This window comes from Zingiber officinale, chromosome 2B (assembly GCF_018446385.1).
Source record: "Zingiber officinale cultivar Zhangliang chromosome 2B, Zo_v1.1, whole genome shotgun sequence".
Taxonomy (NCBI): Eukaryota; Viridiplantae; Streptophyta; class Magnoliopsida; order Zingiberales; family Zingiberaceae; genus Zingiber; species Zingiber officinale.
In genome coordinates, this window is record NC_055989.1 from 112,477,368 (window position 1) to 112,505,077 (window position 27,710).

The 27,710-nt window shown below is 35.5% G+C and overlaps 1 protein-coding gene across 1 annotated transcript; it reads left to right on the forward strand.

The window, feature by feature from the left end:
• The first annotated feature begins 162 nt into the window (after nucleotides 1-162).
• Nucleotides 163-27,467, forward strand: LOC122046832 (protein STRUBBELIG-RECEPTOR FAMILY 6-like). The gene is made up of 16 exons (XM_042607734.1): nucleotides 163-529; nucleotides 2,150-2,282; nucleotides 2,365-2,436; nucleotides 2,500-2,571; nucleotides 2,650-2,721; nucleotides 2,795-2,866; nucleotides 3,196-3,267; nucleotides 3,361-3,426; nucleotides 3,498-3,563; nucleotides 3,645-3,946; nucleotides 9,447-9,724; nucleotides 18,981-19,252; nucleotides 23,089-23,224; nucleotides 26,701-26,837; nucleotides 26,924-27,080; nucleotides 27,161-27,467. Exons 1-16 carry the CDS (start codon nucleotides 424-426, stop codon nucleotides 27,269-27,271), a joined length of 2,124 nt encoding a protein of 707 aa, XP_042463668.1. The 5' UTR covers nucleotides 163-423; the 3' UTR covers nucleotides 27,272-27,467.
• Nucleotides 27,468-27,710: the final 243 nt, after the last annotated feature.

Consider the following 27,710-nt stretch of genomic DNA (forward strand, 5'->3'; position numbering starts at 1 on the left):
ATTAAATCACACAAATTGACTAATTGCATGGCCTTTGTTTGTCACGCGTACCATCCAACGGTGTCGATCCATTCAAACCTCCAAAGACCACAATTACAATGTTACCTTCGCTTCTCCGCGGGTCCCGTCACCGCCAGTGAGAATAGTGTCGGTCGCTCTGGAGAAAAGAGCGGCCTTTTTCATTTTACCGAGTTCACAGTGAAAGAGCGCCATCGTTTCCTCGATTTGAGGCCTGACTCCAATTCTGGTCCCTGGATTCATCTCGTTCTCCGTGCCAGCAGAGCTTGGTCACCCACCTTGGGTGAATAATCGGAAGTCGTATTCTTTGAAATTGATGATTGTTACTTTGTAGGCTGCGCTAAGTTGCTAGCTGCGGTAGGGAGAAAGAGTGGTTGCATCTCTGGCCCTCTCGGAAAGGAGAGAATGGCGAAGGGGAGAGGGAGGGAGGTGGTGACGATTTGGGCTCTTTTGGTCGGCATTTTGGTAGGGAATCAGGCAGGTGTGTGTGGCACCACGAACCAGAATGACGGTAAGCGGCTTTGAGATTCTCAGTTCTTTTGCTTGAAAAAAAAGCGCTTTTTTGCTAAAAAAACAATTTTTTGGGGGGATTTTGGTTGCGCTGGAGAGGTAAGTAGGAGATGGTTACAGCGTTGGTGTCTCAATCTTGCATCTGTCGGATTCTTTCTTCCTTTTTCTGATGTGGGCGCTTGTTCAGAGGGAGATAGTCCGTGTTCTTGATGGTTATTGTAACTGAAGTGGGTTTTGGTTGGATTTTTTTTGTTGCCATCACAACTGATATCGTGTAAGTGGAATGAATCTAGCTTTTAGTATTGGGATAGATTTGCGGGGATATCTTTCTTGCGTAATGAGACTTTGTGTTGGATTTTCAGACATGGATTGGTCGCTTCATTTCTTCACTTTGCTTTGTCATACCTAACACAATTCTACTTTTTCATCAATATTTGTGAATTATAATCTTTCTTTCGCTCGACATCTTGAACAATTTAGCTGAGTGGGATTGGCTGACATTTACGCTTATTATTTTCTTGAAATTATTTTCGAGGATGTAATGAACTAATTAAGGATATGTACGAGGATGTAATGATTAGAGTAAAGGCTTGAGGTGGAGTAACGAAAGCATTTTCAATAAAGATATGGCTACATTAAATATTAACTCTAAGTCTTTATCTTTTTACACTAATTATGGACGAACTTACTGCACATATTCAAGACAGAGTAGCGTGGTGCATGTTATTTGCAGACGATATTGTTTTGGTAGATGAAACACGTGAAGAAGTAAATGCTAAACTAAAATTTTGGTTGGAACACTAGAAGTGAAGGATTTAGTCTTGGTAGAATAAAGATAGAATATATGAATTTAAATTTAGCAATATTAGACGTAATGAAATAATTGTTAAGATAGAAGATGATGAGTTGCCTGGAACCGAGAGATTTAAATATTTAAGATCATTTTTGTAAAACGATGGAAGGATTGAGAGAGATGTCTTACATAGAATACAAGTATGATGATTGAAATGGAGGAGAGTGTTGGGTGTTTTATATGGCTGTAAAGTACTTATAAAACTTAAAGGAAAATTCTACAAAATCGCAGTTAAACTTGCTATGTTGTTTAAGCTATGACTCGAGCATATGAGCAAAAGATGCGAGTTGTAGAAATGAGAATATTAAGGTGGATGTGTTATAGACAGAATAAGAAATGAGAGTATTAGAGAAAGAGTCAGAGTTGCATCTATTGAGGGAAAACTCCGAGAGACACGTTTAAGATGGTATGGACATGTACTTAGACGACTAATAAATGCTCCAGTTAGGCGATATGAACTATGATAAAGATACATATCAAATGAGGAAGAGGAAAACCAAAAAGACTTGGTTAGTAATAATAAAGTAAGATAAAATTTATTTAAGTATAGATGATGATATAATAGGAGATAGAGCTCAATGACGTAAAAAGATCTATATAGCCGACCCCACCTAGTGGGATAAGTCTTGGTTGTTGTTGTTGTTGTTGTTGTTGTAGTATTTTCTTGAAAGTATTTTTTGTTGTGCAAAAAAATAGCATGGTATTGGAGCTGCCAATTAAACTTTGATACTGATTTCATTTTTTCCTGTTTTGATGTTTCTTGTACAGTTTCATCTCTCAATGTAATATATGTCAGCTTGAATTCATCATCTGTGTTAACAAACTGGGTTGCCAATGGAGGGGATCCCTGTGGGCAATCATGGAGGGGTATTGAATGTACAGGATCAGCTGTTACGGCGATGTGAGATTCCCCACCTTGTTCTTTCTTTTCCTGGCGATATCACTACTTTGCCTGATACATCTTTTCTGATGGATTGCTACAGAAAATTGTCAAATTTGGGACTTTCTGGGACAATAGGCTATAATTTACAAACCATGACTTCACTAACAATATTGTGAGTTAGATAAATCCTTCATAATATTTTTAATTCAGAAACTAATTGTCAATCTTGGTGCAGTGATGTTAGCGATAATAATATTGGAAGTGGTAACCAAATACCTTATAACCTTCCTCCAAACCTCCTGACTCTGTAAGTTTATTGATGTTGACAACATCAACATTTTTCTTGGTTTTTATGTGATTGTTTGTATGAGGATAAAATGGGCAGGAATCTTGGCGGTAACCAATTCTCAGGCAGTGTGCCTTATTCAATCTCCAAGATGGTGGCACTTAAAAATCTGTAAGTGGCGATGCCATTGTCTGCATTTTAACTTCTTAACACTTTCAAACTAAGCAATTTCTTACTGTTGTAGAAATCTTGCACATAACCAACTGCAGGGGAATCTGACTGATATGTTTGGTGGCCTTGGTAATCTCACAACAATGTTAGTATTCGTTATTGTTCCCGGACCATATATCTTGTTTTATTGCCACATGTTTCTCAATACTTGCCTCATCTACTAGACAATAATGTCTGCTAGAATGCTTTCTGGAACATCTACTTTGACATATTTAAGCTAGCATTTGCCATACATAACATACATTCCATCTTACTTATATTGATAGAATAGAATGGGGTAAAATTCTTTTTCCAAAAAATTGAAAATGTTAAAGTGATGGGTTTCCAATTTGCATTGAGGTATAGGGTTCGATATTATGTAAGTGAATGTTAAAAAAATCATAAGACTTAGCAAATACTTGAGTTGTTCTGCAGGGACTTGTCCGTCAATCAACTTACAGGTGATCTTCCAGAGAGCTTTAGCAATCTGTCAAGTTTGGCAACACTGTATGCTGCTACTTATATCTGTGCAGCATTGACTGTTAATTTCAACACATTGTCTTGAGTAGTATGATTGTTGTAAATTAATTATTTATCCAGGAATTTGGAGAACAACCAATTTACTGGCAGCATAGATGTTCTTGTTAATCTTCCCCTTCAGAATTTGTAAGTTCATATCTGTATAGGTAAGAAGTAATTTGTGTATCATACATTTAGTATGCATTTCTTGCTTTTAGGAATGTGGCAAATAATCGTTTCACTGGATGGATTCCTGATCAGCTAAAGAGAATAAATAGTCTTCAGTGAGTACAAAATGAATTCTGCTACATTCTTGCATAACGCTCATTACTATTTACCGGTCATGTATATATCTAATTCTACAGAACTGATGGCAACTCATGGAGTTCAACGCCAGCATCTCCACCACCACCTTATCACCCTCCACCAAGCCGACAAAGCAACCCTGACCAACATTCTGGTGGGAGTATCAATTCCTCAGGCAGTGGAGGTGGAAACAAATCCAGCATTAGTGCTGGAGCTATAGTAGGAATTGTTGCTTCTGTGTTGGTCATAGCAGGAATACTAGCATTCTTCTTGGTTACGTGGAAGTCACACAAACCTTCAAGGGAACAATTTCCTAAAAATGATCAGTCATTTGCCACTCTTCTTTCTGATGATGCCAAAGGTAAATTCGCTGCACTCAAGATAATTACTTTTGGTGGTTATTTTCCATAAGGTTGTGGTCCACTAGCCTTCCTTTGCTCTTCTTTTTTATTGGTGGTTTTATATTTGTTGCTTCACTCCAACCAAGGCAGTCATTCTTTCCTAAATAAGGTTGAATGATAGTATGCCATTTTGATTGTAAGAGCAAATAATAAGATTGTAAGAAATTCCAATTAAATAAATCCTACCATTTAATTCTTAGAATAACATCACCAAAATGCACACCTAAATTGAAGTATGAGTTCAAAAACTGGTAATTACTAATAAAACAAGCAACTACAAATGTAATCGAAGTTGTAAAGTTCAGCATTGATAACTGCTATTTAGGTGTATAACATTATTTATAACCCATTAAATGTAATCCCATTATATATCCCAATAGGTGTATAACAGCTATTTATAACCCTATGATTTGTATACTTACAAATTCAAGTAGACCTTACTTATTTACAATTAGGTCCATATAATACTTCCCTGAAGTAGATTCAAAGATATTATAAATCCTAGTTTGTTACAAATGTATTCAAGGTTGAAGTGGAAGTTTGGGTTCGTCGAGGTTGGCTTGAGGTTGAGCAAGTGGGTAGTCTGATTCAGGTTAATCCGATACTAGGCAAGGTTAAAGTCCTAGTAGGTCAAGATCGATATATATCAGGCAAATGAGGAAGTCCTAAAGACATGGGATCTCTTGACATATAGATTCAACTTTGGTGTGGCTGAATCAGTGTCATTCAACTGGTGAACTTGAAATCACAAAATTGTGGTTTTGTTAGATTTACGGGTAAAGGAGTCAACTGATGTTGGTCAAGCAATCTACTGATGGTGCAATCAATTGATGATTCAAGTCCAGTTGATTGATGACCTAACAAGCAGAAGATTCAGTCAGCAAATAACACAGTCGTATTAAACTCAAGTTCAGTCAACTGCTTGAACTAGTTAGTGGATGAACAGGTCCGAAACGGACAATGTGTCATGGTTCAGTTGATAGATCAACAATAAGCTGTTGACTATGGCTGGCGAATACAAGGGCTGTATAAGCTGATCTTGGGGAAATTTCGAGGCATCGTTCATGATTGGTTTCAGGAGAGTGCTACTGTATCTCAAGGCCTTTTGAGCAACCTACAACAATCCAAAGCAATTTCTTTCAGTAATTTCCGTTATTGTATTTTTGTCATTTGATTGTATTTACTTGTATATTTGCTTTTTGACTACTTGTCCTAAGAAAAGATTGTAAGAGGTTTTCCTGCTTTTGGAAGATATCTAAAGAAGGAGAAAATATAGTGGTGTTATCGGAAGTTATCCAATTACAAATCATAGGTCGTGGAGTAGGAACTAGAGAATTACAAATCATAGGTCGTGGAGTAGGAATTAGAGGTTCTGAATTACGCGAATTCTGTAGTTCGTGCATTTGTTCATTTGTGTTGGGTTGCCTTTCTATATTTTCGTTGCGCATTGACCTTTTGTAGAAAAGCAAACACGAACAAAAGTAAAAATTGAATGCTCCTATTCACCCCCTTAAGCACAATATCGATCCTATAGTAGGCAACAATAAGTATTGCATCCCCCAATTGACTTTTAGGGATATTCATAGTGACCATAAGAACTCTAGCAATTTCCAGAAGATATCTATTTTTCAGATCCGGTGCACCATTTCGGGTGAGTTTTAAGATAATTAGTTTGGTGTATAATCTCATGAGTGTCTCTTCTCTATATATTCGATACCGTTATCTATCAATCCATGAATTTTTCACTTTGACACCAAACGGTATACTAATCATTATGTAGGATTGAAAATAGGGGAACAATTCACTTTTTGCATGCATCAAATACACTCATGTTGGTCCTATGGTAACAATCAATAAAAGTCATAAACCATTTATAACTAGATAAGGAGGTCATCGGACTAGGGCCCCACATGTTAGAGTAAATCATTATGAGGGGAACTTTTATTATTGACTGAAGGATATGAATTTCTAGTATGCTTAGCAAGTTCGCAAGCATCACAAACGGAGGTTTCCACATTACATTGCTTAAATTAGTGGGATAAAGTTTTTCAATATAAGAAAAGAAGGATATCCTAATCTCCATTGCCACTGAAGAATTTAGTGATGAGCAATTGAGCATAATTATATTCACCTAATAAAGTAGGACCTTTGAAAAGAGGTCCTTCAACTAGTTGATATACTTCAACTAGTCGATATAAGCCATCATGAACTCTACCACAACCAATCATTTTTTTCATTGCTCAGTTTTTGCATGACACAATGAGAAGGGACAAATTAAATTTTACAATTTAGATCCCTTGTAAGAGCATTAACAGGTAGAAGATTATGTGAAAACTGGGAAATATATAAGACAAGTAGCAACTTAGTGGAAGGAATGTAGGTTATAGAACCTTTCCTAACAATAGGCAATAAAGACCAGCCGGCTATATGGACTATTTCTCAGCGCCTGAACAAGAAAAATAGGTGAGCAAGTTTTTATGAGCACTAATCATCTGATCAGATGCTCCAGATCTAAAATCCACAAGTTCTCAGAATTACCATGGACAATTTTGGACAGAATGACTAATAAAAAAGAATGAAAATGGTATACCTTAATGTGCAAGATCAAGATGAGGAGTGTCTGTGGTAGGAGGGGATTCCATTCTTGTATAAGGAGCCTAAGAGCATGGTTTGAAACACCGAGCCATGCATGTTGGCACGGGTACCGTTCCATCTGTTGATCAGTACCATCTCATAGCTGTGAGGCCATCATGACCTCGCGGTGATCTCACAAAGGCTTATGTGAGGTCGTGATGCAGCCAATTGACAGTGTCATTTTTTTTTCTTTCCTCCCCCCTTATTTTCTTTCCTTTGCGACTTTGTTTCCGATTATTTTTTTCCCTTTGTAAATAGAGACCAAGTGGTAAATAGAGACCAACAGAGAAAAAAACATCTTCAAGGATGTAAGTAAGAGACAAATTTTTAAGGAAAAAAATAATATAAATTCAAACCTTATAAAATCTATCATTACAAATGATTTAAGTTATTTTATATATAAATTTTATTTAATTTTAAATTGATCAAAATAAATTCAAATTAGATCCTGCTTGAACTTCTATATTTTAAAAAGTACCAAAACCATATTGACATGATATAATATGATATTGAAATCGTATCATTCCGATCATAAACTGAAACTCCAGCACAACTTGAAATTTTAAACCCGAGAGTTTGCGGTTCTTCATTAGATAGTCCACCAGAAGGATTGGTTTCTCTTGGCAGCATGGTATCAAGAGTTTTAGACATCTGAGTTAGAGGCCGTGGATCACCAATTTTCACATTGATCACGTATTGGACGATCGTGAAGTTTCCAGCACATGTCCTTGGTATGTCTTGGTTTCCCATAGCAATTACACTATTTTGTTATTCTTCCCTTATAGATTCACTTCCAACCGCATTAGGTTTTATAGTTATGGTAGAGGAGCAAAGACGGATCTTACTTAGGGCTGTCCTGGGCTCTAGCCCAACCCAATTTTTTTTTATTATTACCTATGTAAATTTTTTATTTAGTCCACTAAAACTCACTCCTTCCACACCCAAAGCCCAGCCCATCTCACGAAGTTCAAGTCCCTCCCAACTCTAATTCCTAGATCTGTCCCTATAGAGGAGTCAATAAGCATCCCTGATCCTTGAGTAAAGATAATTGATATCATAGTATATTCCATCTGCTCTCTTTCTGGTGCACATAGCTATATGCTTGTTGTAAGGAGGAAAAAGGATCTTGCTTAAGAACTATTATTCTTATATGATCAAAAATATCATTTAGTCTTACCAGAAAATCATAAACATGTTGCTTGAAAATCCCAAGTTCTTTCCACAAGCCACTAAGTTCAGAAAGATACTCTGCAATTGTCATCTCAACTTGTTTGGTTTCATGAACCCTTTTCCTTGGCTTATATATTTGAGCATCATTACGTGATTGGGGGTAGCTGCATCCCAAATCTTTTGAGTTGTATCTAGGAGAAAAGGTAACCTCGTGCAAGAGCCAAGATGATGAGAGAGTTGATCAACCATTACATGATGCGAGAAGTCTCTGAGTCTCATTTGCTAAGCGTCCAAGATCAGGAATATTTGTTTTCTTTTCCCATTATTGATGTAGCTTCGCAATTCTGTAGCCTGAATGAATAGCAAGCATGATCAAAATCCATCTAATTTAATTGGATTGGAGAGAAGGATTGTCATAAGTAGCTGTAATTTTGTTATCACCATGTTCCGCCAGGGTAGTAGAAGATCTCTACTTTCTGTCACGCCACCGCTCATCTTATCTAGACTTTGCCATCCCAATTTCACCTCTCCAGCTGCCGCGATTAAGATGCAAGAGACAAGGAGAGGAGGTTAGGGTTGGCAGACCTTCAATAGTTGTAATAGCAGAGATGACTAGGATTTGGGGTGACAGATAGGATTTGGTGTGATCACAAACAACTTTGTGTGCAAGACATCCACAATATTAGAGTTCAAGTTCTTTATCTGGGTAGAGTTCTGGGAGCCAAGATGCGCTTAATACTTGAAACAACACGTGGACAGTGTTTTTGGTACTTCATTATGGTAAAACTACTACCCGTATCTTATTGATTTATTGATATTTGTTGTCCCAACTCTTCTCATTAACTCATATAGCACAGGCAGGGTGCTAACTTATATATTGATTGGATCTAGTCGGACAAACATTAATCTGACATTCCTATGCAAAGGTTTGTCCACCCTTCACTTAATTCCTTCTCGACAAATTGCATACTCGATATATTAGAATCATCATATTGCCAATTTAGTCACAAGTGTCAATAGCCATACCTTGAATCACAATATTTACCACTTTAACACGAATAAAATGTGCCACAAGCATGTTATGATGCCATTAATGTAGCCTCTATACACATGTGAATGCACGTGCAGTTTAATATTTTAGTGTTGGTTAGGTAGCTGCATTGTTCAGGTCTAATGGAATGAAGCATATGTGGTGCACTGGCTCTTCTATTGACAAATTTTAAGTAAAATTGGACACCTATTGCCTTCATGCCCTATTTGGTATTAATAGTTGATCAAGAAATTCACTGTGTTCACATAAACCAAAAATTTCTTTGCTTGAAAACATCAATTCATTTTTTTTAGATTTCAACAAAAAATGTTTCTGGTTCATTTCTGTGTTGCAATTGATGCTTAAATTGTATAACTGGCACTATGTTGTGACTTGTCATAGGTTAGTATCTCATAATGAAGGTATAACTAGTAGACTTGTTACCTTTGGAATCAGTAGATGTTGCCTCTCATCCCTTTAAATTTGTTCCTGCCATTGTCAGACGTCTCATCATAAAATGATCATATACTTCTCAAATTCCATTTCACTGAAGTATATGCCTAATTGAATATTCTACACTTACGTTCACTTTGCTATGTGCTTATCCAATGAACAATTTTCTGTAGAGGTGAAGAAAATCCAGACATCCTCTTCATCTGAGGCAAGGACATTGCCTCCAGCTCCATTAAGCCTTAAGCCTCCTCCGATTGATAGGCATAAATCATTTGACAAAGATGATTTTTCAGACAAGCCCAATGTGAAGAAGGTCACCAGTTTAGCAATCAAGACAGCTATTTATTCAGTTGCAGATTTGCAGATTGCCACAGACAGCTTCAGTATTTATAACCTTGTAGGTGAAGGCTCTTTTGGTCGTGTCTACAAGGCACAATTTGGTGATGGAAAGGTATCTCTTGCTTCAAACTAGATTTTCTCCATCTGTTTCATGCTTTATTCATTTCCATTTTTTTTTTTTTTTTCAAATATGCTCACATAATATGCAAATGCCAATTTTAGATGTCTGTTTTCTCTTAAAAAGAGAGTCAAACTTTAAGGGTGAATTATGGGAGCATTTAGTCATTTAAAGTGAATATGTGATAGAAGCAGTTGGTATGGTAACCAATTGGAGAAGTAGAAAATTGGGATTTTATTATCTATCAATTCAATGACTGTCTCCATGTATATGGATCTCCAAAAGCTAACAACATATCATAGCTTCAAATATGAGACAAATAAGGTTTAAAATTTTGAATCATACCAGAATTTCAGTCTTTGACTAAGATGGGAACAATATTGTTTTGGTATCTGATGGTGTCCTTCACTCGCTCGGGTTCCTCCTCTCCTTCCTTCGGGATTGTGGTTGCGGTAGGCCCTCAAGTGTGCTCGCTGCTTGCGTCCTACGAATCAAAGCATGTCAGTCGGGGACCGGCGTTGCCGACGTGACCCCTCCGACGGTTAAGTTAGCGACAGGTTGAGAGGGAAGGCTCGTGTGCGTGCACGAGAGAGCGTAGCAACTTAAAGAAGAAGATGGAGAAGATTAGCCTTTGAGTGAAAGAAAAAAACCATACCTTGATTTACCTTTGCGGAACCTTATATAGTCGCGGAGGGGGAAGGTTCACATAAGCTGCCATGTGAGCCCTAGGCAGGCCGCGTGGACGACCGCATGAGCAAAGCGTTGCCTGTTGACCAACTGCACGAGCAGGATGTTGCATTAAGGGTGACAACCATTGGGCCGTACTCTTGACGTTGTTTGGTCATTAACCCGATGTCGCTTTCCAAGTAGGCAGCCTCGTTGAGGTCAATTTTGCGTCAAGGACAGTCGGAGGGTGAGGTTAGGGAGAAATCGCTCAACCTGTCTTTCATCGTCATTTGGGAACCTATGTTCGTGTGGGTAAGGGAGGTTGGCGCTAGATGGGGCCTTGCTGTCATGGCAGGCGTCGTCTAGCGTGCAGGGCCAGATAAGGCGATTACCCGACCAGGTTTACCCTACATCAGTACCATATTATACTGTTTTAATATGATTTTGATACTTATTTAATTGAATTATTAATAATAACATAATTAATTTTACTTAATATAAGTAATTTTTACTTAATTGCTTATTATAATTAATTATTAAATTAATAATTAATTATATTGTTAATATATGTTTTTTTTTCTTTATGATTTATTCAATTATCTCAGTTTTTATAATTAAAATGCTTATAATCTTTAATTTTAATTTTAGTTTAAATTATAGTTTTTTTTTTCATTTTATAATATTTACATTTATAATTTATTCAATTTTTGCAGGTAAAACGCAAGAGCAAATGAGACCTTCTCTAGTGCTCTATAAACTTAGCATGTTTTACTTTTAAATTAAGCAAAATTAGTGATTTCATATTTGAAAGCACGAGCCCAAGAAGCTTTGATTGCTAATAATGTAATTGTGTTTAAAATGAATTTATATTTTTATTAATTTATGTAATTATGTTTAAAATTTATTTATAAGCATTTAAAAAAGAATTAAACATTACTTTTTATATTTAGTTTAGTAAAAACCTAAATAAAATACTCTTAGATACTTAAAATTCTATCATTTAATTTTAATTTAGCTTTTGTTTCTTCCACCTAACTATAATTATTAGGTGGACTAAAAATAATGATATTCAAAATTTTAGGATGTAAAATATTATATTTAAATTTTAAAAAATCAAATATATGAAATTTGATTTAAACTCAACTAAAATTTGAAACTTTTAGGTGTAAGATTTTCAATAAAATCACATTTACATTTGAAAATAGATTTAAAAAATAATAATTTTATGTAATTAAGAATTATAGATTTTTTAAATTTAATTAAATATTTTTTTATTTGATCAAAGAGACTTGTCGAACTCTAATTATTTTTTTAATTTAATCTTTTGAAAACATAAAAGAGGACAACAAAAAGTTAAACAATTAATAATTTCTTTCGATCTCTTCTTTATAAAAGTTGGATCATGAAAAAATATTTGCCAATGTTAGATTAAACTTTAAATTTTGAATATCTAAATTTTAATGTATTTAGTAGGTTTGTGAAACACTGAATGCATGCAAGCTAATGATCATGTGATTGTTATTAGGTTGTAGATTCATTTACTCATCACTTCTAATCTGAGATCATCAAGTAAAGACTTGACCCACAGCATCTCATAAGCTGTCATAAATCTATATTCTGATTCAAATAGTAGGGCGAGCTACAACATTAATTACTTCCTTTTCCATATTGCCTTTAACATAAGTGCAAAATGTATCAATAATAGATCCAACATAGCCTTTGTCAGAAAATGTATTAGTTTTAGATGTTATACTTAACACTGGTTCCAAGGATTGCTTCTCAGAATTCTGCTAGTAATGTTTTGCAACATCAATCACAAAGGAGATATCAGGCCTAGTAATTATAATAGATGAGGTTTGGAGAGTCTTCTAATAACAAGAAGGGCTTCAAATCATCACCATTTTCTGATCACAAATATTGATGTAGGATAATCAGAATATCTACAGTTGGCATCTAATTACGTTGTTTGTGGCAGATGATCAATAATATAATCTCAGCTTTAAAACTATAAGCAACATCTACTCCTAGAAAATAATATTTATGTAGTGCCTATGCACTACCTTGCCTGTTACTCCTCGTTAAAACAATATAGTTAGTACCATAGTTTAAAATCTTGTGCCATTTTGTCTGATGCGGGCGAAATATTTCGTTTTGGCACAGGCATAGGCATGGCTCCAGTGCCAGTGTCGGTGTGCCCCGAGGCCCCACAGACATGTTGCGTTGGCCTAGAGGTAGCTGGCGATGCGCCTGGAAGCGTCGCGTCGGCCCACGGTAGCTGGCAGCGCGAAATAGGTGGGGGTATTTTAATATGCTGTGCGCCTAGGGAGCGCCACGTGGTGGGGGTTGACCCCCTCATGCCACGTCAGCCCCCCCCCCCCCCCCCCTTTCCTCTTCAGGCGCCCACGTGGCCGCACAAGGGGTGCAACATATCAGGCCTCTCTCTCTATCTCTCTCTCTCTATATATATATATATATAAAAATAATATTTTAAATATTTAGATTAAATTTTTTATTTTTAGTTAATATATTTTATAATTAAAAAATATCAAAACTATGTTGATACAACACGATACAGTACTGAAACTGTATTATTCCAGTCTGAGATTGAAACCTTAGCATAGTTCGAGATTTTAAACTATGGTTTGTATTTTCTGTAAAGTTTCAAAATCACTATTCTGATTACAGTCTTGCATAATCTTAATGACTTGTTTTGTACCAAAATTGATAAAAGTTTATTTAACCATTGTTAAGTTATTTGTTTGGGACCATCGATTGCTGAGTTCAATTTTTTCCTCCCCTTGGGCAATCTGAAGGTTACTCTGATAAACTTCTTTAAAAGGTTATCACAAAGAAAGATATTTTTTTCATTTATCTAAAATACTTTCCAACTTTGGTTAACAGTGAAATGGAAAAGAGAAGATATATAGAATTATATGAGCAATTGCATAAAGCATCGCAGTGATGCTGATGTTTGGGTATATACCTTTTTCAGCCAATCAAGCTTTGTACCAACTAAAGGAAGATACTTAACCTCAGGAATCTGACATCATAAATAGGTTGAAGATCATGAGACAAAAGTAATTATCTCCTATGTTTCCCTTGAGAGAATAACAAACATCTGATCTATGAATTGCTTAAAATGAAAATTTTACTAAGAACTCTGTGGTGTAATATGGGGGTCATCACAAAGGAAAATGACTCAGTACACTTGTCAAAGGAGGGGCTTAAATATTTGAAATAAATGAAATTGATGATGAGATGAACAATTATATCATACTTGCCATTTTGAAGAGTTATACATAAATCTGTCAAACATAGCAAGTATTGATGCTAGAGAGTTCTTGGAAATTGACGATGAGATGCATTATGAAGGTAAGCTCACCTTTTCGAAGGGCTCTAGGTAAGTTTGTTATACATGGCAAGTGTTGATGTTAGAAAGAGTTCGAAGACAAATTAACCTGAGTAGGTTGACAGACTAATAGAGGTATATCTTATGCCGAAGAGTAGTTAGGGTACTTGGATTAATTTAGTGAAGAGCTAGAGAGAGCTAGGGTGGGAGCTACATAGATTTGGATGAAGCTAAGAAATAAGACAAAAAATGTTACATCAGTGGAAAGATTTAAAAGACATGCATGCAATATGTCGGCAAGGCACTGCATAACAAATATGTTGCATGTAGACTCATATGTAGTTGTATATGTTATCTATAGTTCTTCGAACAATAATATTATTTATATTGACAAATTATTTATAAAATCAGATGCTGAAATGTACTGTGTATATTTACTATATTATATTTAATTAATTAACCTAACCAATCAATTCAGACTAACTTGAATCTATTCCTTATTAGTTAAATTAATCACTCCTAAGCCTATCATAAATCCGTATAAATATTTACAGGTGAAAATGCATATACCAAAAAAAGGTAACAATTTATCTTACTAACTAAATGACCCCTGTAAGAAGTATACATATTGACTGAATTTAGTTAAATCAATATATTTTGACATGACTTGAAATTTAGCTGGGGATTGGCTTAGCTTGCATATTTGATGTGTGCAAACCACAAGCGCATGGTGTCGTCAAGTGTTGGTACCAAAATACTTGTGAAGCTGATTATTTAGAAGGTCCAGAAAAGATGTGCTGTGTTAAATAACCAAAAGAGATTGAGAGAAAACGGTGAGAAAACTAGTTAGGAAGGAAATCCTAGGGTTTCAGTTTCATTATGATGTATGTTGACGAATGCAAGTCCTTTTAGCTCAATGTATATGATAAAGGGATTTGTCCAAAAATGAGTGGATGCGTCTATAGAGTAAAGAGAAGCACGAAAACACTGATGTGTCTATACTGATCTCAACTCATAAAGTGGATTAGGATAGACCTTTAAGTTCTATGACGAATCATGAAAGCCTTGTGAGAGTTAACCACTTTTGTGTCGCTTTCAAGGAAACTCTTGTCACTAGAGCTCCACGAATATGAAGATGCTACCTTACTTCGTGATAAGAACCTTCAAGTTGGTTCTAGAGGTCAGAGATTAGGTTCGCTGATAAGGGCGTCTCTTATTCTCTGTTGATCCAATCATATGCTTATATGCAATGATTACGGCTAGGGTTTATCCCTCGGTCAATCCTGACGAGGTTACTGTCTAAGTTGAATCTAGCAACAATGATGGATGGAGAGAAACAAACTAGAACCAATCATAATTCATATGCGTCATAAACAAAATGAGGATCAATGTATTTATTTCATCGAACAAAACATTTAGTTATTCCCTAATCCTAGATTTAGGGAGACTACTCTATGGCGATGGAGTTACAAGCCAAAGACATAATTCTACAATGAAAAATAACAATAAGGTTTAGAAGGCACACAGAGATGTCTTCGGAAGATCTCTAATCGCTCCTTGGCTACGTTGCAATCTCCACTTCCTTGCAAGACGACTCTCCCAAGGAGGGTTTCTGTCACTAACCCCGTATTCTTCAATCCCTATGGCGGGAACCCCTTGGTTCCTTTTATAGCTTTTGAGGGTTGTTCGGTCTCCAACTGAATTCTTTTAATTAGGGTAAAACGTCTCGACGCTCTACAACCGTGTTAGAGAACTTGTACAGGCCGTGTTGCTCCCTATGTTGCAACTCTGGAGGAGGTAGATTCTGGCACAACCATGTCGGCTAACACAGCTTGGCCGTGTTTGGCCTTGGACTTCGTGTTATTGCTTCGATGCGTGTTTTGCCTCGAAGAATGATACACGACTAGGGGTGTCAATTCGGGCGGGTTCAGGTCGGGTTGAAGATCGGTTACTAAAAAAATCCTGACCTGAACTTGAATTCAACCCGAAATTCTTAAACCCGAACCTGGATAACCTGATCAACCCGAATAACCCGTCCAATCCAATATTTTTTTTTTGTTATTTTCCTATCTTCACTTTTATCTCAATATTTCATCGTTGTTATAATAACTATTTATGTACATAAAACATCTTAATTATTCAAATAAAATTTGATTTAACCCCCCAAAAAAATCCTAAATCCTAAATTCAGGCCAACCTGACCCGAACCTAAACCAACCTAAAAACTCCAATTTGAACCGGAAAACTCCCAAATTGAATCCGATTTTTTTTTTGGGTTGACTCGGGTTGGGTTCATTTTTGACACTTCTATACACAATCGTGGCATGGACCACGGGTAGGCCGTGTATGGTACTGGAATAAGGCCATCCGTCTCCAAACGCATCCAAAAGCCGAGATTTTCATGTCCTGTCAACATAAAGTGCAAACGAGCAGTCTTCTGAACTATAAGTATGAAAATGCATGAAGGTGCTAGAAGTAAATGTAAATATGCTCATGTAATGTTGGAAACAAATGCCAAACAAGGTTGGAAATATAGGTATGAATCACATACATCAATATTCTTTATGCAATCACAACGCTATTTACTCCCTCTTTGCATAAATGTGGGCAACTTCATAAGTAAACTCATGTAGAGGTTTTTTTATAGCATGAACAAAAAATGAGTGAATATTGGATCAACTGGTTAAGAGATTATGTTGATATCCTATTCTCTAGATCACTATAAGAAGATAGAAGCTATTTCAACAATTATGTGCTTTCGGAGTGTCTCCTATCTCTTAATCTATCACTAAAGTAACTCTTTTAGTTGCACAGATTTAACAAGATAGATAAAATAAAAGTTATAATTATGAAATTACATTGTACAGTAATTCTCTCTTACAATTTGAATGAGCTTAGGACACTATCTTTAACATTTTGGCCTTAGATGCCCAAGACGACGATCGACTAGTTAAGAGATGATGCTAGTGTTAGATAGAACACTAAAAGCAAATCATTCATGGCCTTAATAGACCATATTAGATTCACAAACTCCATGGTTGCGTTTATCTTTATATGTTAAACTACACGAAGAGTGGGATAATAAGTTGCACAACGATTCAATGATTTTGTAATGATGATATGGGACAATAAGTTTGTGTAACTATGGATCATATAAGGGTTTGTCTATTAATGATGAAGAATTATGCAACTATTCTTGCAATTTAGTAGGGACATCTGAATTGTCGTATATCGAGATAGGTGGTAATGGTGAAAGGTAGAAAACAACTCTTCATGACCTATTAGAATATGACAGAAGATGTAGAATCAAGCAACCCTACGCCTAGTCTAAGGTACAGGTTGAGGGACTAATATATTGAAATCCTAGAGGGAATTAAGAAAAGTTTTCTATGACACTTTGAGGAAGGAGGTGCAAAAAGGGACAAGAGAGGAAGAATGGTGTGTTGCCTAAAGTTATGGTTTGTGTGTGCAGGGTAGAACACTTAATAATAAGACCCAAGGTTTAAATACGGTTTCGTGTCCGGCAAAATGAGTGAAACTTACCGTTCCGCCCGTCGGTCGACATCGGAACCACTGCTAGCACCACCAGTTGTTGTGGGGTCGACCCCGGCGACCCCTTTGTGGTCACGAAAGCGCCGACCCTATGGTGACCTCTGCGGGGTTGCAGAAGCATCGCGACCCCCGGTGGCCATTGTAGGGTCGCAGAAGTGCTGCGACTTCGCGGGCCCTCAAACGTAATGATCCTGATGGGTTGCGCTCGGGCACGCGGTGACCTGTGGAGGCAGGGATGTTCGAGGTTTTAATTAAAACATAGGAAAACTAAAAAAAAACTTAATAATTTTAATCAACTCCTCACTATAAATGGGATGATGATTTAAACAGATGTAATCAAACCCTAACAAATTTATCCCATTAATTTAACATATATATTTTATTATTTTTTTAATTTTAAAAATATGTAATAAAATTTACATTTATATTTATTTATCATATAAAAGTGTTAAAATTTCATTTTTTTTAAAATGAATTTTATTTTTAAAATATTTAAATTAATTTTTATTTTTAATTAATATATTTTATATTAAAAAATACTGAAACCATATCGATGTGGCATTATATGATACTAAAATCGTATCGTTCTGATCCGGGAAAAACTCGGCATAGGTCGAAATTTTAAATCATTATAAATTCTGAAAATTTCATCAAATAAAATACTGAAAAACCTAATAGGATCTTTAATTTCCTCAGACAAAAATAGATTATTGAATAAGCCCTAATAAATTTGGATTAAATTTAGTTGATCTACTTCAGCAATGCAAATATATATTTACTGTGAAAATGTAAAAAGAATATCATGCACAAGAATGCGCCTCCATAGTTTTCTAATTGATATCACTGTTCTGAAAAGGATCTAGGTGGTTGCATATGCAGTCACTTAGGTGTTTTGTCAAGGGACTGCATCATATATGCAATATGTAGTCCCTTTAGGTGGTTCAGGCACATAGGTGGGCCAAGTGGTTGCATATGCGAGCTAGTGAACCACTATGCAATGAAAAGGGAAGAAAATTGGTTTGGTTCATTTGATAATCTAATGTGGACCTTTGGTGTGCCTTTTCTATGTTCAAGAAGAATCTTTCTTGTGATCGTGAAACAATAAACCAAGTTTTTGATGTGATCACGCATAATTCAAAAGTGTTAACTTAAACATTTGCAAAGGACATTTATTTTGCTAAGTGATAAAGACATTAATTATATGTAGATTGCTGATAAATATATCATATTCTACATTGCTATGTTATATGTTTTATATTGTATGACTGGTAGACGTATTTTCCTGAATTGGATGGATTTTGATTAGTATAAATAATTATGAATTATTTTTATCAATATAAAATATTTGTATACATATATATTTTAATTTCAACTGTATATGTCTACCTAGGATTTACTGCTTGGGAATACTTTTTAAAACATTGGTTGATATCATTTGTTTGTATAGAAACATCAAGTATGCCTGATTTTAGCGCAATATACTGTTTCTCCATCAGTATAATATATATATATATATATCATTAAAATTTTCTTGGACATGATTCAACTAATGCATGTCTTTAATAGAGTTACATTTATATAACTGACTCTTTATTCATCAATGTTTTTCCTCTCTTACAGATTCATGTTTACAAGTTTCTGTTCTTAGAATGAAACGAAATAACACAAATTTCACTTTGGTAGGTTCTGGCAGTAAAGAAAATAAATTCTTCAGCTTTGCTTAATCAGTCATCGGATGACTTCATTGAATTGGTTTCCAATATCTCACACCTGCATCACCCAAATTTGAGTGAACTTGTAGGCTATTGCTCTGAGCATGGACAACATTTACTGGTATATGAGTTCTATAAGAATGGCTCTCTTCATGATCTGCTTCACCTCTCAGATGAGAACAGCAAGTCACTAAGCTGGAATACTCGTGTCAAAGTAGCCCTTGGCACCGCACGAGGATTAGAGTAAGTGAAGTTATTATTGTTTTCTGTTACATTTTAATCTGGAAATCATTTCACTAACCACATCATTGATCCTACAGTTTGTTTTTATCAAGAATTAATATCAAATGATGCTTTGTGTTGATTAGAAAAGTTCATTGAGAATATACCTATCCAAATGATTTTGCAACAATGACATTTTTATGTGTTATGTGGACCCTTTTTGGATTCAGTCCATGGGTGATGGGGTGATATTCAACATCCTCAACTCATTATGTGCATTAGCTTTTGGACCAATTTTACAAGCAATGTTCTTCATCCTCCTCTTCCTTCAGGGTCTTCTTACATTCTTGTGTTTGCCTATTTTGGGCTTGTTTAAATCAGAGAACCATCAATTTCTTTGTTAGTTTCCGCTCTAATTCATCTACGCCCATATGGTGATAGTTGTGTTTGGTTTATTTAGACATAACAGAAAAATAATGAAAAACTCAAAGTTCATAATTTAACTAAAATGATCATAAATATGTGAGCAAAATGTTGTTGACCACATTGTTAATTCAAAGAAGATTATAAGCAAGTTACTTAACTAGCACAATATTATGAACGTTGTTGAGTATTATGGTGAAACTATTGCAGATATACAAGTATGCCAGTGTGCACTAGTTTGGACCTCGATTAAGTGATTGGCTAGAGGAGAGAGATTTGGTTAAGTTTGGATATAGCCATATAGGACTGGCTCAGTAGCCAAATCATAGAGTTTGGTATAAGTGGGTTAAGGTTGAGTGTGGTGCAAGCAACTCTTCTGAGGTGATTGAAGGTGGGAAAGGATTTGGAATTTTCTAGAATTGTAATAAGACAAAGCTATGCTTTGTAGAGTCTTGTGGTAGAACAATGAGAACTAGTTGCACTAGGGTGGAAAGATCTTTGGTAAGAAGCAAGCTTAGTCAAAAGTAGGATGTTGATACACCTCCAAAAGAGCACCTTTTATAGGCCTGAAACTGAGCACTTGCCTAAAAGCAGGGTGACACATGAACGAAATGTTCAACTTTTCCCTGTAATGGTTGTTATCTTGAGGTCATGTGTACGCCTACATTATCCTCCCTCCCTCATATCAGGTATTACAAAGTGTTACTCTTGCTTACTGCTGCACAAACTGCATTAAAATTTTCTCTAGCAGTTTGCAAGTATATCTCGCTGCATCTTAACATTAATTTGATGTTTTTCACCACAGAATCAGGTGGGACCTCTGGGCTCATGGCTCCAGAATTTAGTACCTTTCATTTGCAATGGAGGAGCTCATGGCTTGTGTCGTCTTTGCTTGGTTGAAGCTTTGAATTTCTATAGTGGTTAGTGAGATGATTTTTTAATCAATCTCTTCTCTTCTCTACCTCATGTTTCGATGCCTATCACTTTCCCAAAGATGACATCAATATACTACGAGTGAAATTATAACAGATATAGAAGCATGCTAGTCACTTGCACTAGGTTGGACCTCGATTACAGGAAGTCGATAAGAAAGAGTGGGTTGGGGGAGTTTGGCTGAGTAGGGATATGTGTCAAGTTCAATGTAGCTAGGCTGTATAAGCAGTCGAAGTGGATTGAGGTCAGATGAGGTGCAAGCAGCTTGTCCAAGGTGATTAAAGGTTGGATAGGATTTGGGCATTTTAGTATTTATAATGAGATGAAGCTAAGTTCTGTATAATGGTGTCGTAGAGAATGAGAACAATTTGTACCAGGGTGGAGAGGACTGGGGGAAGATTTATGCTTAGTCAAAAGTGCAGTGGCAACAAGTTATTGCCCTCTCCAAGAGCACTGTCACTGCAGTAAGCCTGCAAAAGTCCTTTTAATGTGGCCCTTGACCCCATTTATAAAAGGCTTCAAAGTAAGTGCCCTGTCATTGCTTGGCCAAAATGCCCAATCTATCTTTGTCACAGTCTCTGCCTATTAATTAATTTGACCAAACACAAGTCGATTTTACATCGGTTAAATCCAAAGCACTTGTCTTAAACTGTGTTCCCATGATTTCTAATCATCTCAAGATAGCATCTAACAACATTAGAATTAGTGGTAATTTTTCCCACTTCACACAGATAATTCACAATTGATTTCACTCCTAAGATAATTTAAAATGAATGGCTTGCCCTCGGGGCTATGGTGCAGCAGTTAGGCCCTTCAAGTGGTTAACCAGACATTTAAGGTTTGAATCCCAGCTACGGTGTATTGGGACGACAAACCTAAGAAAGTTGGCAGCTTGGATGAGCCTCCGTGAGTGCTTCCCGATTTACTCTTGTGGCCGGTGGAAAACTTCCGTGGGGTTGGATTGGTTACCTCCAGGATTAATTGGTTCGAAGAGTTGGATATTAGATTACAAAAAAAAAGTGAATGGCTAACAAATGTTGATATGGCAAATACTTGAGTTGTCATATGATGCTAGTGTTGTTATAGTGCTTTTTGTACCTTCACAAGCAATTTATTTTCATATTTGGAACACTGAATTAACATAAATCACTTGTTCATGTATTATACAAGCAATTTATTTTCATATTAAGAAGTTTCTGTCTAATCTAAAAGAGGCTCACCTGAAAGACAGTGACTTATAACTTTTGATACTTGAACTCTTTGATTCTCACTCTCATATGTGTGTGAACATGATGTAGGCATGAATAAGAAATACAATTCTTGCTCGTCAGACTGACATCTCCTCAAAGAAAAATCAAGGAAGAAGGAACATAAGAGGAAGAAGAAAGATAAAAGGGAAGCAGTGGAGAGGAAGAAAAAAAAATAGCCTAACTTGGAATCAAGCCCTCACAAAAGCTTGAGAATCTAGAGTGAGGTGGAAGCAGGTGGGTGGGGTAGCAGGCAAGCAATGCAAGCCATGCAGTGTAGGGCGCTAGGTGGCAGCAAGCAGGCAATCATAGAAAAAGGAGACTTGCAATTGTAAGAATAGGGAGAGTTGGGAGAAGAGAGAGGGGATGATTATAAAGGATAGAGATCATCTTTAAAAGCCATCTAAAACTTTTTTTACTTTTCAAATATTATGTATATATACACAATATATACTACTAATAATATTATATATACCACAAACATTGATTATATATTATATAAATTTATATAATTATATCATATTTATTATAAACACAAACAATTAAACATCTACATATTTTGAAGATCCATTGTGTTCCCATACACTCTTTTAACTAGTTCCCATGTTTCATTTTTTTTTTAAAATCACATGTGAAACATTTGGATTCATGTCCATGTCAGCTATCTGTATCCAAGTTTGAGTAATATAGTTCAAAATTGTTGCACTTTAATTCTCTTCAAAATTATATTCTATTGTCATATTATCTCCAGGATTCTGTTTGATTTGAGCTTGAGAGTCTCAGTTAGAATGATTGGTCATTTATGTCTGATGTGTTTTGACACTTATTTGTGTGATTGCTTTGGTGGATTTTTTGCCTCAACTATTTCTCTTACCTTACTAATAACTGAGTAGGTGTTCCACTGTTAGCTCTAAGCTTGAATGACTAGTTATGTTGATGTCCTCTGTAACCATTTGTCACCGAGTCTTTTGAGCTAAGTCTTAGGTGCATTGTAAGACATGAGGAAGCTTTTTAATACTTATAATCTTCAGTTATGCAAAAAGTCAAATGATATCTATCTATAAGATGCATAGCAATTAGTGACTATATGTATATACATATTTGTAACTCTTAAATTTGAATCAAATATTTCCTGAAGTTGATTTGATACCTTTTTTTTCTGCATTTTTTCATTTCTATTGAAACCCTGCATTTCTCTGGCATAATTTACCTTTTACTCTGATTAACTGAAACATATTGAAATTGTATCCTCAGGTATCTACACGAGGTCTGCTCACCATCTCTAGTCCATAAAAATTTCAAGTCATCCAATATCTTGTTAGATATGGAACTCAACCCACACCTTTCGGATTATGGATTTGAAAGCCTTATTCCTGATGCCGAATTTCAGGTGAAGTTTGATTAATTAGTATGTCTAGTTTGAATTAGTTTCCAAAAGATTCTCAAAGTAGAATGGTGTCCTTTCTTACTTTTATCTTAGAAGTGCGATTTGACTGTGTTAAAACAGTTGGTTAGTGAATGAACAGATTACTTGTTCCCCTCTAATAACTTTATGACTAATTTCGGATCTTGAATATTGTAGTCTCTTAGAGAGCGGTACCTTACAGTTCCTGGTCAGTTCTTTTGGTCATGTGCAGCAGGCGGTTTTCACTTTTCTTCACCTCTTTTCTGCCTTTACTGAGGATTTCCACGGTGATCATTACACATACTGATACAACAACAACAACCAAGCCTTTTCCCACTAGGTGGGGTCGGCTGTATGAATCCTTTTACGCATTGAGCTCTATCTCCTATTATATCATCATCTATATTTAAATAAATTTTATCTTGTTTTATTGTTGCTAACCAAGTCTTTTTTGGTCTTCCTCTTCCTCGTTTGATATGCATGTTTATCATAGTTTCACATCGCCTAATTGGAGCATTTATTGGTCGTCTAAGTACATGCCCGTACCATCTTAAACGTGTCTCTCGGAGTTTGTCCTCAATAGATGCAACTCCGACTTTCTCTCTAATGCTCTCATTCCTTATTTTGTCCATCTTCGTATGTCCACACATTCACCTTAACATCCTCATCTCTACAACTCTCATCTTATGCTCATGTGCTCGAGTCATAGCCCAACATTCAGCTCCATATAACATAGCAGGTCTAACAGCGGTTTTATAGAACTTACCTTTAAGTTTAAGAGGTACTTTACGGTCACATAAAACACCCGACGCTCCCTTCTATTTCACCCATCCTACTTGTATTCTATGTAAGACGTCTCTCTCAATCCCTCCATCATTTTGTAAAAATGATCCTAAATATTTAAATCTCTCGGTTCTGGGCAACTCGTCCTCTCCTATCTTAACAATTGTTTCATTACTTCTAATATTGCTAAATTTAAATTCCATATATTCTGTCTTTAATCTACTAAGCTTAAACCTTTCCCTTCTAGTGTTTCCCTCAAATATTCTAGCTTAGCATTTACTCCTTCACGTGTCTCATCTACCAAAATAATATCATCTGCAAACAACATGCACCACGGTACTGTGTCTTGAATGTGCGTAATGAGTTCGTCCATAATTAGTGTAAAAAGATAGGGACTTAGGGTTGATCTTTGATGTAACCCTATCTTTATTGGAAATGCTTCAGTTACTCCGCCTGAAGTCTTTACTCTGGTCGTTACATCCTCGTACATTTCCTTAATTAGTTCAATATATATTACGCTAACACCTCTCTTTTCTAAAATTCTTCATATAATTTCTCTTGGGACTCTATCATAAGCTTTTTCTAAGTCAATGAATACCATGTATAGATCTTGTTTTTGTTCCCAATATTTTTTAATTAATTGTCTAAGGAGATGTATAGCTTCTATTGTCGACCTTCCAGACATTCCACAAATCAAAGATAAAAAAGGGGCTGGATACTTATTGACATTACTAGTATCTGTTTATAAATATAGAAAATCCAGTGAGAACATGGCAAACTGTACCAGATCAAGCCATACCAGATATTTGGATCATAGACTCATTATCTAGTTTGTTGTCTAACACAGAAATATGTCTAGGAGTCGCTTATGAATTGAAACAAATATTTCTCATATATGTACCTGACAACAGCACTGACAAGTTAAATGTTCAAGTATGGCGAGTAATAAAAACAATTTAGAACTCTGCTACCTTTACATATATTCACAAAAAAATGTGCCCGCATATACATTTGAACCAAATAAGGCTTCATTAATGAAAACTTTTTTGTTTTTAAAATTAATTGTTTTGATCACTAACATAGAGCTAGTTGTTTATAGAGAGCTTATGGTATGAAAATATACAACAACATCTAAGTTTTATCATTCTAGGTATAGTCGGCTATATAGATCCTTCTACGTCATTGGGATCCTTCTAATCCCGTACTATATCATCATCTATACTTAAATAAATTTTATCTTATTTTATTATTGCTAACCAAAGTCTTTTTTTTATCGTCTTCCTCGTTTGATGTGTATATTTATCATTGTTTCACATCGTCTAATTAGAGCATTTATTGATTGTCTAAGTATATATTCGTATCATCTTAAATATAGTTCTTAGAGTTTTTCCTCAATAGATGCAACTCCGATTTTCTCTCTAATACTCTCATTTCTTATTCTGTCCATTCTCGTATGTTCACACATCTACTTTAACATCCTCATCTCTGCAACTCTTATTTTTTGCTCATGTGCTTGAGTCATAGTCTAACATTCAGCGTTATATAATATAACATGTGTCGTTTTATATAACTTTCTTTTAAGTTTTAGAAATACTTTACGATTACATAAAACACCCGACACTCTCCTCCATTTCAACCTTGTATTCTATGTAAGAGACATCTCTCTCAATCCCTCCATCGTTTTGCAAAATTGATCTTAAATACTTAAAGCTCTCAGTTCCAAATAACTTGTCATTTCTTATCTTAACAATTGTCTCATTACGTCTAATATTGCTAAACTTAAATTTTGTATATTCCGTTTTTATTTTACTAAGCCTAAAACCTTTTTCTTATAGTATTTTCCGTCAAGATTCTAATTAAACATTTACTCCTTTACGTGCCTCATGTACCAAACTAATATTATGTGCAAATTTGCACCTTGTGTCTTGAATGTGTGGTTCGTTCATGATTAATGTAAAAAGATAGGAAGTTAGAGCTAATCTTAATGTAACCCTATTTTATTGGAAATACTTTAGATAATCTGCTTGAAGTCTTACTCTAGTTGTTACATTCTAATACATATCCTCAATTAGTTAAATATATGTTACGCTAACATTTTTTTTAGAATTTTTCATATAATTTCTTTTAGGATTCTATCATAAGCTTTTTGTAAATTAATGAATATCATGTGTAAATCTTGCTTTTGCTCCCGATACTTTTCAATTAGTTGCTAGAGTAGATATATAGCTTCTATTGTAGACTTTCTGGACATGAATTCAAATTAATTTTTGGTCATCGCAGTCTCCGTCCTTAATCTCTTTTCTATTATTCGTTCCCAAAATTTCATGGTATGACTCATTAGTTTAGTACCCTTATAGTTTACACAATTTTGTATGTCTTCCTTGTTCTTATATAAGGGAACTAGAGTACTTTACTCTTCATTGATCAGATATTTTTTTTTTTCAATATCATATTAAATAATTTGTGGCACGAAAATATACATGTTATAATTGTGTGCTTGTTGCTGCTATGGCATGCCTAATTAATCAGAGCTCGCTTGATATAGTTACTAATTACTACCAAGATTGATGTTACCTCGTGGGCAGTCCTTTCGAAACACCCAGAGCATACTTAAGTCTAGTTTCCTTCCCTGAATTCTCTCGATTTGCTGATTTTCTTTAAAAAAAAAAATTCTATAGGCATCAGAAGAGAATATGGCATCTGGCTATAATCCACCTGAAGTTGCCATGTCAGGCCAGTACACTTTGAAGAGTGATGTGTACAACTTTGGTGTTGTGATGCTAGAGCTTTTAACGGGACGAAAACCTTTTGACAGGTACACAACTGAAGCCATCTCTTAATGCAAACTCACTCTCATAACCCATGTAGAACAGGTTAAATGATGTCCTAACCTTCTTACAGCTCAAGAACACGAGCTGATCAATCACTAGTTCGATGGGCTACTCCTCAGCTCCACGACATCGATGCACTGGATAGTATGGTTGATCCTGGCCTCAAGGGGTTATACCCTGCAAAATCACTTTCTCGATTTGCTGATGTAATTGCTCTGTGTGTTCAGGTAAAGGTCTCAGTTGATATTTTTTTTCCTTCTTTTATAATCAAACTAAACAATAAGCTGAATTTTCTCGCCGGCAATAGCCTGAGCCAGAATTCAGACCACCCATGTCCGAAGTGGTGCAAGCTTTAGTTCGCTTGGTTCAAAGGGCTAACTCAAGCAAGCGAATGGACGAACAGGAAGATTATGTGTAATTGCATAGATAGTTTAGCTCCAATCCTGTTAAATCTTCTTTGTGATGTTTATAAGTTCTCTGTCGGCTTTATGTATTTATATGTCTTATTCTTATCGACGTCTCATTTTAAAGCAACTTTGGATGAAGATTTTCCTGCTGTAATGAAACACAAGTGTAATTCTCATGGTTCAAGGAAAACTCTTTGGTGAGGTAAATGTTTCTATTTCGATTGCTCTGAGAAAGAAAATTCTGATACAATTGTTGTTATTTTGTATGAAAAGGGTATAAGAAACTTAAATTAAATGAAATTTAAAAATTAGATTTGATCATAGTTTGATTTCTTCTGTTGTATTCACCAAATATTAATACTGCTCTATATCTATTAGTATATACATACCTCCTGAACTACAATATATATAACAAATTTTTTTTTTATCGTAATAATATAATTGCATCAA

What these genes read in the sequence shown, in the direction of transcription:
- LOC122046832 (XM_042607734.1), top strand. Translation starts at nt 424, where the DNA reads ATGGCGAAGGGGAGAGGGAGGGAGGTGGTGACGATTTGGGCTCTTTTG. An exon ending in ATGGTGGCACTTAAAAATCT is followed by an intron (nt 2,722 to 2,794) that starts GTAAGTGGCGAT and finishes TTACTGTTGTAG; the next exon opens with AAATCTTGCACATAACCAAC. An exon ending in CTTGGTAATCTCACAACAAT is followed by an intron (nt 2,867 to 3,195) that starts GTTAGTATTCGT and finishes GTTGTTCTGCAG; the next exon opens with GGACTTGTCCGTCAATCAAC.